Source organism: Gobio gobio (assembly GCF_949357685.1).
Source record: "Gobio gobio genome assembly, chromosome: 23".
Taxonomy (NCBI): domain Eukaryota; kingdom Metazoa; phylum Chordata; class Actinopteri; order Cypriniformes; family Gobionidae; genus Gobio; species Gobio gobio.
In genome coordinates, this window is record NC_137119.1 from 20377209 (window position 1) to 20391864 (window position 14656).

General features: G+C 38.6%; 1 protein-coding gene across 2 annotated transcripts in view; it reads left to right on the plus strand.

Annotated features, from left to right (window-relative positions):
* Window positions 1-14656, plus strand: part of stau2 (staufen double-stranded RNA binding protein 2) — a 167315-nt gene that overhangs the window by 80812 nt on the left and 71847 nt on the right. For both annotated transcript variants that reach the window (XM_079805756.1, XM_079805757.1), the window contains exons 8-11: window positions 1905-2117; window positions 4321-4458; window positions 7809-7940; window positions 9185-9242. In XM_079805756.1, coding sequence (XP_079661882.1) covers window positions 1905-2117; window positions 4321-4458; window positions 7809-7940; window positions 9185-9242 — 541 coding nt within the window. The remainder of the gene's footprint in view (window positions 1-1904; window positions 2118-4320; window positions 4459-7808; window positions 7941-9184; window positions 9243-14656) is intronic.

Here is a 14656-nt window from a genome sequence, read left to right on the forward strand (position 1 = left end):
TGGATAGTAGTAGCAGAATAGAGGATTAATAGTCGGCACAAAATTGCGACTCACAGAAAGGCAGTTTGATGAATTTCTTTGTTGTAAAATTAAATCACCTCAACTAAAATAATTGTCTTTTATATAATAATTTGATGTGCTTTTGTCATTTTTATTAGTTTTTGTTTTTTTAATATCTCTATTTAGGATTATTTTTTTTCAGGTTTAGTCAATTTAGTCCTAATTATTTTATTTCAGTTAGTTGAAAGCAACATTTCTCATTTTAGATTAAGTTTTTCAGTTAATGAAAAGGATTTTAATAGTTTTAGTTTACAATAACAACACTGATTTTATATATATATAAATAGTGTGTGTGTGTGTGTGTGTGTGTGTGTGTGTGTGTGTGTGTGTGTGTGTGTGTGGATGTGTGTGTGGATGTGTGTGTGTGTGTTAGAAGCAGGAAAATGTGTTAGAAGCAAGAAAATGTGAAGCAGGAGATGTGTTAGACGCAGGAAAAATGGACAAGCGTAAGGAGTTGAGCAAGTTTGACAAGGACCAAATTGTGATGGATGGTCGACTGGCTCAGAGCATCTCTAAAACTGCAGCTCTTGTGGGGTGTTTTCCTAGTCTGCAGTGGTCAGTATCTATCAAAAGTTGTCCAAAGAAGGAACAGAGGTGAATCGGCGACAAGGTCATGGGTGGCCAAGGCTCATTGATGCACGTGGTGAGCGAAGGCTGACCCGTGTGGTCCGATCAAACAGACGAGCTACTGTAGCTCAAATTGCTCAAGAAGTTAATGCTGGTTCTGATAGAAAGGTGTAAGAATACACACTGCATCGCAGTTTGTTGCGTATGGGGCTGCACAGCAACAAACCAGTCAGGGTGCCCATGCTGACCCCTGTCCACCGCAGAAAGTGCCAACAGTGGGCATGTGAGCATCAGAACTGAGCAATGGAAGAAGGTGGCCTGGTCTGATGAATCATGTGTTTTTTCATCACGTGGATGGCCGGGTGCGTGTGCGTCGCTTACCTGGGGAACACATGGCACCAGGATGCACTATGGGAAGAAGGCAAGCCCGCAGAGGCAGTGTGATGCGTTGGGCAATGTTCTGCTGGGAAACCTTGGGTCCTGCCATCCATGTGGATGTTACTTTGACACATACCACCTACCCAAGCATTTTTGCAGACCATGTACACCCTTTCATGGAAACGGTATTCCCTGGTGGCTGTAGCTCTGCCACAAAGCAGGAATGGTTTGAGGAGCACAATGAGTTTGAGGTGTTGACTTGGCCTCCAAATTCCCCAGATCTCAATCCAATCGAGAATCTGTGGGATGTGCTGAACAAACAAGTCTGATCCATGGAGGCTCCACCTCGCAACTTACAGGACTTAAAGGATCTGCTGCTAACATCTTGGTGACAGATACCACAGCACATCTTCAGGGGTCTAGTGGAGTCCATGCCTCGACGGGTCAGGGCTGTTTTGGCTTGAATAAAATATGTTTTTGTCTTGCAAAAAAGCAAAGTAGCTTGTTAACAAGCTTAAACTATCCTTAAGTCTGTATTAATATATGTGTGCTTCTGATTTATATTCTTCCATATGCATATTTATGTATATTCATATTCATACATTCATACTTAGTGTGTGTTTAAGAACCAGGTGCAGTCTCATAAGTTCCAGTGGTCTCTCTCCCCATATGAGTTATTGATCCGGGTGTTAAAGCAGACAGCTCGGATGTAGTGAGTCTAATTAGCAATATTCCCATTTGCTGAGAAAGAGGAAGAGAAAGGGCAGAAGGAAGAGTGCGTGCAGCAGACATGGCCTAAGGGGCAGAGAGAAAGGGAGCATGACTGGAATAACTGCTGTTACGCACTTCTGCATGCATGTGTGTTCTCTTGTGTAACGTGTTCATTACATGCCCCTCAGGTGCTGAAGGAAAGCGGACCCCCACACATGAAGAGTTTCCTCACACGTGTGACGGTGGGGGAGTTCTCAGCCGAGGGTGAGGGGAATAGTAAGAAACTCTCCAAAAAGAGAGCGGCCCTCTCCATCTTACAAGAACTGAAGAAACTGCCAGTAATTCCTGTGGTGGAGAAACCCAAAGTGCATTACAAGAAGCGCCCCAAGACCATATTAAAGGTGGGTAGATTTAGGAGTAGAACTAATTTCAGAGTGGTCGATGTAACTGGAGTATTACATTGATGTTTTAATTCACTTGAATGTATTTTGGAGGGTGTAAAGGTGAGGTGTGTAATTTCTGCACCACTAGCAGCATCAACAGGAATTGCCAAATTAAAGCTTTGTAGCTCTTTCCAACATCTTCTGTACCAACAACCCTATCAATGGATGAAGCACAAATCCTGTTATCAATTTTAAATAGTTTTTTAAATAGTAAAAATTCTGGAAAAATATTATTACAATTTAATTTAAAAAATGTTTTCCAGTGATGGCAAAGTTGGATTTTTCAGCAGCCATTACTCCAGTCAGTTTTTTTCTGAATTCTTTGAATATAAAGTTCTATATAGAACAGTATTTATTTGAAATATAAATATTTTGTAACATTATAAAAGTCTTTAGTCACTTTTGCAAACTTATTCATTTTACTCATCCCAAACTTTGGAGTGGTAGTGTATATTTTTTTAAAAACTGCTGCGCAGGTGTAGAATTTCAAGCCTGATGATCAACTAATACACAGAACCTAAAAGAATAGTTGACTCAAAAAAGAACAAAAGGTTGCTCTTTTCCATATAATGAAAATGTATAGCATCGAGTCTGTCAACTATCAAGTCATAAAAGTGGTCCAAATGGCAATACTATTCCCAATATTCTGAAGCCATATGATAGATTTTTCTGAGAAACAGAATTAATGTCATATTAAAGGGATAGTTCATCCAAAAATGAAAATTCTGTCATCATTTAGTCACCCTCAAGTTCAGAGTTGTAGTCGAGACCAGCTCATTCGAGTCCGAGTCAAGACCGAGTTCAGAGTATGTTGAGTCCGAGTCGAGACCGAGACCAGAGAAAATCCACAAACAACATTAGAACTCAATTTGATTAACTTTTTTAATTATGGAGGGCGTGCACAAGAGTGACTGCTGAATAATTGCTGCCCTCAGACATTTTTGGGGGGAGATGCTAAGTGTTGAGACTGTCATCAGTCATTGTTTCTGTATTCATTTTATTATTTAATTAAACGAGATTTGGTTTTCTCTGTGACACTTTTGTCCTACTTTGTAAACAGTAAATATATTAAAATAACACAGTTGAGACAAATAGTTGAAGCAATGTGACTTTCTGGAAAGTGGGATCACTACAGGTTGGATGACAGGTGGTCACAATGTAAAATAGATGCGAGAGCGGGCTGGTCAAGGGTGTGGGAGAGAACCCGGCAGAAGTCAGCGTTAGTCTCAAGTAATGCACAGTTGCACACAAGAAAATCACCAATCATTGGACGTGTTAATCAAACATCAATTTAAAGAAATATAAACATACAGTAATAATCATTAAATATTTTGAATGGGACTCGAGTAGACTCTGGATTAAATCCAATTCCTAATATGTTCGAGTACGAGTCAATACCAAGTCACAATGCACACAAGTCCATGACATGACCAAGACCATTAAAATATGGTCTAGAGACTACAACACTGCTCAAGTTGTTCCAAACCTGTTCTGCTGAACACAAAGGAAGGAATGTTTGGAACCAAGCAGATATCGGCTGCCATTGACTACCATAGTGGGGGAAAAAAATCCTATGGTAGTCAATGGCTGCTGAGATCTGCTTGGTTACAAACATTGTTCTAAATATCTTCCTTTGTGTTCAACAGAACAAAGAAATGGATACATGTTTGGAACAACTTGAGGGTGAGTAAATGATGACACAATTATAATTTTGGGGTGAACTATCCCTTTAATTGAAAATCTTTGTCGTTTTGGAGTTTGACAGCCCTAATCCCAATTTATTTTCATTAAATGGAAATGGTTGTTCAGAAATTCACTTTTTTGTTGCGCAGAAACCCATGTTTGGAACAACAAGAGGGAGACTAAATCATGACAGAATAATCCTTTTTGGGTGAACAATTCTTTTAATTCATTCAGGCTGTTCTCTTTTAAAATTCTAGAAATTTGTAAAGCCTTTTATATCATACACATGTGTATTGCCTTACTCATTCGCTCACTCAGTCAGTCACTCATTCACACACGCTCATTCACTCTTTTGTCATTCTCCTGACAGGGTTACTGACGTGAACATTAACCAGCCATCCATCTGTCCCTTTGCTGCTTTATCTATGTCTCTCATCCTCATTCTCATTTTCTTTCTCGTTCTCAATTTCTCTCTCAGACAGGACCAGAATACGGACAGGGCATGAACCCTATTAGCAGACTGGCTCAGATTCAACAGGCCAAAAAGGAGAAGGAGCCCGAATATATGCTGCTTTCAGAGAGAGGAATGCCTCGCCGTAGAGAATTCATCATGCAGGTAAATTTAATAAGAGAGGGAATCGGGAGGTATAAAGTAAAAGAAAAACTATGAGGCTGAGGAAGGGGGGGGGAGTGAAGGACAGAGGAGTCCTGCACAAACACTGATAACCTCCCACTGTGCAATCTGTCTTAATCAGAAAGACTGTCACCTCCTCTGGCTCTGATTACCACTGACCTTCAGCTCTGTCAAAGTCAGGCAGAGACTCTTTTTATACACACATACACACACGCACACAGACAGACTCATTTACTCTATGTAATGTCATCTCATTGCAGTTGTTAATGGATAATTAGTCTTAATTTAGATCATTTAGGTGATGGCAAGGACTTGCCCATGTGTACTGTAGGTACTGCGTTTCAAAGCCTAAACACAAAAGTTGTGCATGTATGCCCTTGACCTCCTGCATGAAGGTATATGCATATCCCAGGCAGGCATGATAGTTGACTCTTGGCTTGTATTTAATCTTTTCCTGATTGTTCACTGCATCACACATGCACTTAGTCGCTGGTTTATTACTGGTCATTAAAACAACAATAACTGTACTGCTGGCTGCCCAGTGCAAAAACTGACTTTACCTCATACAGTAAAAATAAAGCCCCCTGTAGCCACAACAGCAGTGCTTATTCCGTGTGAACAAAGACGCACATATGGTTCAAAATCACCTCAGATTTCCAAATACATTTTGAAATGCCTCCAACTTGGATCTGCTTTTGGACGCTAGTTTTGGATCTTAAATCATGAAAGAATCTTAACCCTGGGCTTAAGATGACCAATCAGAACTTGTACAGATTAGCTCATTTGCACTGAGAAATCTGCACTTGTTCATTGAGCATTTTGTTGTGTAATATATGGAGCACAGTAGTAGCAGAATAGAGTATAGAGTGGGGTGGTAGAGTTCAGTGGATTAGAGTTAAATAGAACAGTACACATTGGAGGGAAGTAGAGTAATATAGATTATTGTTAATAGATAAGATTTGTGTACAGTTGGTTGGAGTTTAATAGATAAGATAGGGTAGTATATAGTAGTGTAGAGCATTATAGAGTTGAAAAAATAGAGTACGTAGGATTTAGTAGTGTTGAGTAGATAGGACAGAATAGTATGGAGTAGTGTGGAGCTGAAATGGTAGCGTAGATATGATAGAGTAGATTTGTGTAAAGTAGGGATGATCGGTATCGGCTTTGATATGACTTTTGCAGGATTGGGTATCGGTCTGACAGGACAGATCCAAATCCGATACTGTGCATACTCACCACAAAAGGCAAAAAACACATTATAAAGCACCATAAAAGTTTTCTTGCGCTATATTTCAAGTCTTTCGAAGACATTCGATTGCTTAATGTGTGGGACAGACGAATATTTACGCCATTACATAAAATACAACTTCCTCTGCTGCGGTGATCAAGAAAAAAAAAAAACCAGCTGTATGCAGACTTGTTGAATGGAGTTCTGTAGACTAGATAGGATGGATTTGAGTAGAGTAGATCAGATAGGGTACATTTGTATAGAGCATTGTACAGTTGTATGGAGTAAAGTTCGGTAGAGTTGTATAAAGTAGGGTTGCGGTGATCTAGGAAAAAAACACTATATGAAGTGTGGAGTAGGGCAGGGTTGTTCGGAGTAGGGCAGGGTTGTGCGGAGGACGGCAGGGTATAACATAGGGTAGAGTTGTATAAAGTAGGGATGCGGTGATCTAGGAAAAAAACAGCTATATGAAGTGTGGAGTAGGGCAGGGTTTTGCGGAGTAGGGCAGGGTATAACTATAACATAGGGTAGAGTTGTTTAATGGAGTGTAGATTAGATGGGATGGATTGGAGTAGAGTAGATCGGATAGAGTACATTTTATAGGAGCATTTTCTAGAGAGGATCATTTTGCTAATTATGTGCACCATATTACAAATTTATTTTAATTTTCAATGTTCTGCAATATTTAATGCATGTTTGAATAGAGTCGTCAAGTTTTTATGACAGCCACCATTTAAATGTTTCTATTTCAAAAACGAAGTGGAGTAGAAATATAATTATGTAATTGTAAAGTTAGTATTATAAATGTATTATTATAAAAACTTCCTTGAGTCTAATTTAAGTGTTTTTGTATACAAATCAGTTGATTTGCATGACTCCCATGTGTATTTTACAGCCTTATTTTTAAATTGAACATTTGCCATGTACTGTACCTGATATAGTATATAAAAAATAATTGATAATGAATCAAATCGCAAGCTTGTGAATCAAAATCGGATAGGATGGATTGGAGTAGAGTAGGTAATATAGAGTGGAATTGTATAGAATAGTGTAGTGTGGAAGGGTGTAGTAGATGGGGGGGGGGGGTAGATGGTAGGGTGAAATAGACTCATTAGAGTTAAATAGAATACTATGGCACAGAGAACACAACTCTGCTCCATTCAACTCTGTATTAGACTAGATAGGATAGATTGAAGGATATTGCTGAGCTGAGTAAATTGGCATATAGTGGAGTAAAGTAGTGCAGAATAAATGAGATCAGAGTGGAGTGGAATAGAGGGAAGTAGAGTTGAGTACAGAAAAAACGTACTTTCCAGCAGGAAGGGAAGTGGCAGTATTTCAGAAGCAGAAATGGTATGCAATGAACACTGTAGTTAATGAAACAACATGATGTTGAGTGTCATTCTGAATGATCTGTCAGAGGCTCATCCAGCACTACCACACACGTAAACAAGCATCAAGCAGCATCCAAGTTGGAGAAGTTTCTCTTCCCTGTCTCCCGTCCGATAATCCCTCGCTTTAAAGCACTCCGTGCATCCCTGAGCGAGTGGTAACGCAGCCTCTAACTGATTCTCCATGCTCCTTTCACTGTCGCATTAGACTCTGCTTGTGTGTGTTTCTTTTGTGTTGCCCAGTCGCTTCTAAAATTTCCACATTGTTCCCTCTCTGCTCTGTGGGCATCAATACGTGTCTGTTTTCAGGTTTTCAGGCCCACGCCATCTCTCCCCACCTGCTGCTTTGCTCCTTATAAATATGAAAAGATGGTTGTCTGGGTTTAGAGACAGATTGACAACAAAATGTATTTATCTTTTATTTAACTTTTAGAGAATATAGAGTGTTTTCCGCCAGATTCTGGTCTGCTCTGGTCTCTTTTTTTCATTATTAATCTAGGCAATATAGCCTTTTTAACCTTTCAGACCACATTTGATGTATTGCTTTTTTTATTATCAATCCTGATTTTTCTGTAGAAAGCGCAATTTAATGTAATCCACCTATGATTTAGTCATCAGTACTACTAATTGTTAACGAGTTAGTTACAATTTTATAGTAGTTGTGGACATCCAGACAGCACTAAACATCTAACACTGTGTGCGTGCTTTGGCAGGTGAAAGTAGGTACCGAGGTGACCACAGGAACTGGACCCAATAAGAAAGTGGCCAAGCGTAATGCAGCTGAGGCCATGCTTCTTCAACTGGGCTACAAGGCTTCTACACCATTACAGAACACTCCGGAAAAGGTCAGTTTCAATCAGTGCTGGGGAAGCAGTATTAAGCAGTATTTATTGCAAAAACATAATCCTAATTATCTCAATTAGTTCTTAATTTGGGTGCATATTTTACACTAAATTTGAGTAATAAAACAAAAATAAATAAATAAATAATGTAATAACTATATAATAAAAACAATAATCAATTATTTAATTAAATATTTATATTTAATTATTTATTTCACTGCTAAAAATTGAATATTATTGTGATGACAAAAAAAAAATGTTTTTGAATATTTAAAATGAACCATCCAAAAATGTTTTGCATGAGGTGAAAAAATGCACGAGGTCATTTTGTAGCACATCAACTTTTAATTCAGTTTTTTAATATATATTTTAGTACATTTTTTGTTTGTCTCTCATTTAACAAGCCAATTGTTCCAATGAAGGAAGTAAATAAATATTCAAATGAATAAATAAAGTAAATTGTTAAATTAAATATTTATATTTAATTATTAATTTTACCTTCTGAAAAGTATCTATTGGGATGACAACTGGTTGCTGCAGATTAAATCAAAAACTTTTTGCTAAAATGTTTCAGACTTCTCCTGATGTCAGTATAAAAGGTCCCTTTGTTGCACATCAACTTTTAATTGTGTTTTTACATTTAGGTAACAATTCCGTTTTCCGTATTGTTTGGATTTTTTACGATACTGGTGCTAAAGCGATACTTTTAAAACCGGTGCCTAAACAAAAAGAGCCGCAAAATAATAGTGGATGACATTAAAGAATGCCTTTTTATTGGAAAAAATAAAACAAAAACATTCTTTAAATTGAACAATTTAGTAAAAGTTTAAAGTACACTTCTGCATTCTGATTCGGTCCGACTAACATACCGGTTATGTAGGTATCAGTGCCTTATTGGCACCGGGTTTCGGTACCCAACCCTAATGAGATGTCTCTCTCATTTAGTTCATTATCCCATTTTGTTGCCACATCAGTGTCAGTGAGAGGATGTATACGTTTGTATCATCACGTTGCTTCTTGTTTCATTGCGCACAACCTTAATCTTTAAATCTCCCATCTACTTAGTCTTTGCAAGTTAGTGACGCTTATGCCGTGATGTCTCAATTTGGTAGGGATTCTCCCTTTCTAATGGAAACAAGGGAAAGCGACTTGTCTGACATGCATGAAAATGGGTTTGCTAAACCGGCCCTCTCTCTCTCTCTTTCCAATATCTTTCCGCTCCTCTTTTATCTTAACATTGGCTACAGATGGACAACAAAGGCTGGAATGGACAAAGGGCTGCTTTTCCTGAAACAACAACCAACAGTAAGTGTTTTTCTCTCTGTCTGTTTTCCTCAGTGTAGGTGATGCCAGGCCGTTTAATCTATCTGACTGATTAATAAGGAACCCAGTCGGCTCAATCACAAACTCGCTTCTATGGAGAGCCTGTGAATTCTTCCTTTTCACGTAGACTTATGTGCTTTCCCAGGGGGTCTGTGAGACCACTGTATTAAACGCTCACACACACATTAACCACCCAAACAGTTTTTCAGGGTACGGCCGTGGTCTTCCAGATGGGTTTACACACACACACACACACACGCGCACACACATCCATTTTCTACCAAAATAATGCTGTTTTTTGAGCTGTGCTCGGCTGGGAGCCCACGTTTCCACTGACTTTGAGAGACGAGTAGTGACGTAACTGACTATGTTACTATAACCTGCCAACAAACAAACACAGCACATCACTGTCTTTGTTTATGAGCATTAAGAATATATTTAATCATCCAAAGTCATTTGAATCACTGTCTTATGTAATCACAAGCTGCTTTTGATGCGGTTAGAAGTGTAATGAGTAAAAATCATAGCAGTCATTTCACACGTATGATATTTATAAATAAAATCATTTTAGACAGATGGAGAAACAAACAGAATTAGAGTACACACAGAGTGTCTGTCAATTGAACATCTCTGTAAACAGTTTCGTGATTACAATGGCAGTGATCTAGTTTTGTTTTGTTGTTTTGAACTTGCGGACATTATTGCACCCCTGGCCTCAGAACTCTTTTTTTTGTTTGTTTTGGGTTGTTCTTCTGTGAAAATGTGTGGGTCCTGGCACTAGATGTTTTTTTCGCTTGAGTTGAAAATTATATGAAATTGCATGATAACAAACAATTTTCTTTACTAAAAATCATTGTCAAAATCCTAAAACAGCCAGCCTCTGAGAAATGCAGGTTAATGCAGTGTGATATGAACAACATCTTTGTATATACAACGTCCCTCAGTGAATCTGCAATGAGCGCATTGTGTAATTAAGCCTGCAGTTTTGTTGCTTACTCGATTTGAAGCAGTGTTTGACAACTGTTTTGGATGAATCGACGAAAACAACAGCTTCTCTAAATCATCTCTAAATCAGGTCACTCGTGGACAAATGTTTGAGTGTATTTGACTCAACTATGTAGTGACATTCCTGGAACTTGCACACATGCTGACGAAAGCTCTTGGCTGATGGAAAATCCTTTATTATAGTGCTTGCGGCAAGCATTTTGTTTTCTTCCCCACAATTTTCTACAGTTAATTCGGCTTGGACCGCTAAACGTACTGTATTCAAACTTGTTTTAAAGATAATTTCAGCCTTAGGTGGCTGCCTATTTTTCATTTCATTTCATTCATAAAAGAAATGTAAGGTTAAATAAAGAAATAAAAGCTTGACTTGGTGTGTTGTTGAGAATTGCCCCTTGGGTTTCATCATTTGCATACTAAATTGTAATTAAAGGGATAGTTCATCCAAAACATTTTTTGGATGAACTATCCCTTTAATTACTATTCAGTATGCAAATTATGTCATCACTTACTCACCTTCAAGTTGTTCCAAACCTGTATGAGTTTCTTTCTTCTGTTAAACACAAAAGATGATAAGAATGTTGGTAGATAAAATAAATACTATGGAAGTCAATGGCTACCTTTAACTGTCTGGTTACTAACATTGTTTAAAATATCATCTTTTGTGTTGAACACAAGTTTGGAACAACTTGAGGGTAAGTGAATGAATATTCCAGGAATTAATATTCATGGTTCAGTTCAATTTAAACTCAATCAGCAATTTTTTTTTTGAAACAGTACAAATCTGGGTTACAGTGAGACACTTAATGCAAGTTAATGGGGCTTAGTGTTAAAATACTCACTTCTCAATTCAATAGTATAGCTAAAAATATGTATCCCTTACTATAGGGATCACAATTATTAATTATTATTAAAATCACAGTTATTTAACACAATTATTGTTGGGTGATATGATCAAAGTCTTATGATATGCGTCATTACAAATTTCACAATAATCAATACTTCAGCAAAAACTAATACTAGGTTAAAAAATGTAGTTAAAAGTCCTCAAAACAGTTACAGAAGACAAGGAAACAGTCAGCAATACAATAAGAACAAAGAAACTAAATTCGAAACAAAACCGACATAAAATACACCAGAACAAAAATACAACACTGTAGGTTTTTCAGGAAGATGTACTAACTAGGGGTGGCACGGTTCACAAAACCCACGGTTCGGTTCGTATCACGGTTTTAGGGTCACGGTTTTCGGTTCTGTGCGGTTGTTGTTGTTGTTTTTTATTTTAATCATTAACACTCCAGAAATGTACTTCAGCATATGATATATAGCTTAATTATCCACAATTTAGGATACAGTATTAAAAAAAATTGTTATATCATGTAGAAGTTGTTTCCTAACTGGCTGTCTCCTGCTTGAGTCTGACACATTGGCACAACATTTTTCATGTTAATCATGTCAATTTTGATCTGAACAATGCACTATAATACACTGAACAATGCTTTAATTCAGTGTGAGCAGCTGACCTGATTAACATGAAAAATAACAAATTTCACCGTGAAATCAAGTGTTCCGTGTGTTTCACAATCACCATATGACATCCAGCGCTGTGAAAAAAAAAAAAAAATACACGAAAACACAACACTGCCAGAAGTTTTTGCCCAAACTTCAAAGGCCTGTTTAAATTATTAAAACTAGAAGCATATCTTAACTTTAATGTTACATTTATCATGTGAACTACTTATATACAACATGTTATATGCATGTGTGCTTGGGATAGAGGGGAACACGGTCGCATTTGCAGAAGATATATGCTGCCCATCATAAAGCAAAGCATGAGACAGACAGGGGTCGGAGGAGAACACCGGAAAATGTGACAGAATGGGCAATATTCGTCTGTATTTGCAATACACGAGCCGCGGTTAATTTGCGCGAGACAAACACTGCCAGTGTACACTCACCTAAAGGATTATTAGGAACACCATACTAATACTGTGTTTGACCTCCTTTCGCCTTCAGAACTGCCTTAGTTCTACGTGGCATTGATTCAACAAGGTGCTGAAAGCAATCTTTAGAAATGTTGGCCCATATTGATAGGATAGCATCTTGCAGTTGATGGAGATTTGTGGGATGCACATCCAGGGCACGAAGCTCCCGTTCCACCACATCTCAAAGATGCTCTATTGGGTTGAGATCTGGTGACTGTGGGGGCCATTTTAGTCCAGTGAACTCATTGTCATGTTCAAGAAACCAATTGAAATTATTCGAGCTTTGTGACATGGTGCATTATCCTGCTGGAAGTAGCCATCAGAGGATGGGTACATGGTGGTCATAAAGGGATGGACATGGTCAGAAACAATGCTCAGGTAGGCCGTGGCATTTAAACGATGCCCAATTGGCACTAAGGTGCCTAAAGTGTGCCAAGAAAACATCCTCCACACCATTACACCACCACCAGCAGCCTGCACAGGGGTAACAAGGCATGATGGATCCATGTTCTCATTCTGTTTACGCCAAATTCTGACTCTACCATCTGAATGTCTCAACAGAAATCGAGACTCATCAGATCAGGCAACATTTTTCCAGTCTTCAACTGTCCAATTTTGGTGAGCTCGTGCAAATTGTAGCCTCTTCTTCCTATTTGTAGTGGAGATGAGTGGTACCCGGTGGGGTCTTCTGCTGTTGTAGCCCATCCGCCTCAAGGTTGTGCGTGTTGTGGCTTCACAAATGCTTTGCTGCGTACCTCGGTTGTAACGAGTGGTTATTTCAGTCAAAGTTGCTCTTCTATCAGCTTGAATCAGTCGGCCCATTCTCCTCTGACCTCTAGCATCAACAAGGCATTTTCGCCCACAGGACTGCCGCATACTGGATGTTTTTCCCTTTTCACACGATTCTTTGTAAACCCTATAAATGGTTGTGCGTTCAAATCCCAGTAACTGAGCAGATTGTGAAATACTCAGACCGGCCCGTCTGGCACCAACAACCATGCCACACTCAAAATTGCTTAAATCACCTTTCTTTCCCATTCTGACATTCAGCTTGGAGTTCAGGAGATTGTCTTGACCAGGACCACACCCCTAAATGCATTGAAGCAACTGCCATGTGATTGGTTGATTAGATAATTGCATTAATGAGAAATTGAACAGGTGTTCCTAATAATCCTTTAGGTGAGTGTATATGAATGCATAACTGGCGCGTCCTCCAACTCCGGGCAGACTTCCTTATCTCTCTCACTTGCCATTTCTACACGTGACGTGACCGGCAGCACTCCACTTTTATTGTCTTTTACTTCTTTTGCTGTATGTCCACACACACCTTTTATTTCACGTGAAAAGGACACCCACTGTCTGAGGTAACATACGAGCTCAAGGCTACATTCCGCATGCGTCGAACCGAGACAAGCGAACCGAACGGTTCGGATGTTTTTTCATGTACCGTGCCACCCCTATTACTAACAGTGGTATTCAAGCACGTCCCACAGTTTAGCAACAATAGACTGCATATTACAACACTCACTTATTTGGCTGATTTGGATGTCAAGATTGGGCTTTTAGGGAGGAATGAAAGTGCACCACTGTGAAGGAAAGGAAGGTGCATGGGATGGAATGAGGCAGCGGCACAATACACATTTCATGTTGATTGTCTTGTTTTCATAATCGTTGGAAGCCAAAATCGAAAATCAATTATGATTAAATGGGTCATGAACTGCGTTGTTTTATTGTTTTATGATGTTTCCTGGAGTGCACTTATAATGTTAGAATGCTTTTTACATCAAAATTTGTCATAATTTATAAATAAAAGGAACAACGCAAGTTGACGTTTAGTCACTGGTTTGATTTACTGACACAGACAAAGAACATCTGACTGTACATTAATCATTTACATTTCAGATCAGGCATTAGAATGAACACAGTTACTTACATGTTGCATTGAACCCAGTCACTGCACAATATTTTGTAATCCTCAACGGCATGTTTATTGCTTTGTAACTCGATCTGCTTTAACCCCTCTGGCCTATGTTACATGCGCGAATCAGTGGGCGGGGATAAACAGGCAGTGATGAAGTTGGCGTTGTTCTTTTTCTGTTGAGACGCGTTTCACCACACGATGACGTCAAGGTGTGGCATATTCTGAAATCGATCGTTTGCTGGGCCTGGTGTCAATAAAAGCAAACAAGGAAGTTTTCAGCTCTGAAACTTACAGGATATTCTTATATTACCGTGACCTTTTATATATCAAAAGCTCAAGGGAAAGTTGATTTCTCAATTCATCACCCCTTTAATCACACAGCCCTACCTAACTAACATTTTCAATTTTGTATCAAATTTTACAACATTGTTGACATGGCAACATAACACCATTAAACAACTGTATAATTTACTGCCTAAATAATTCAC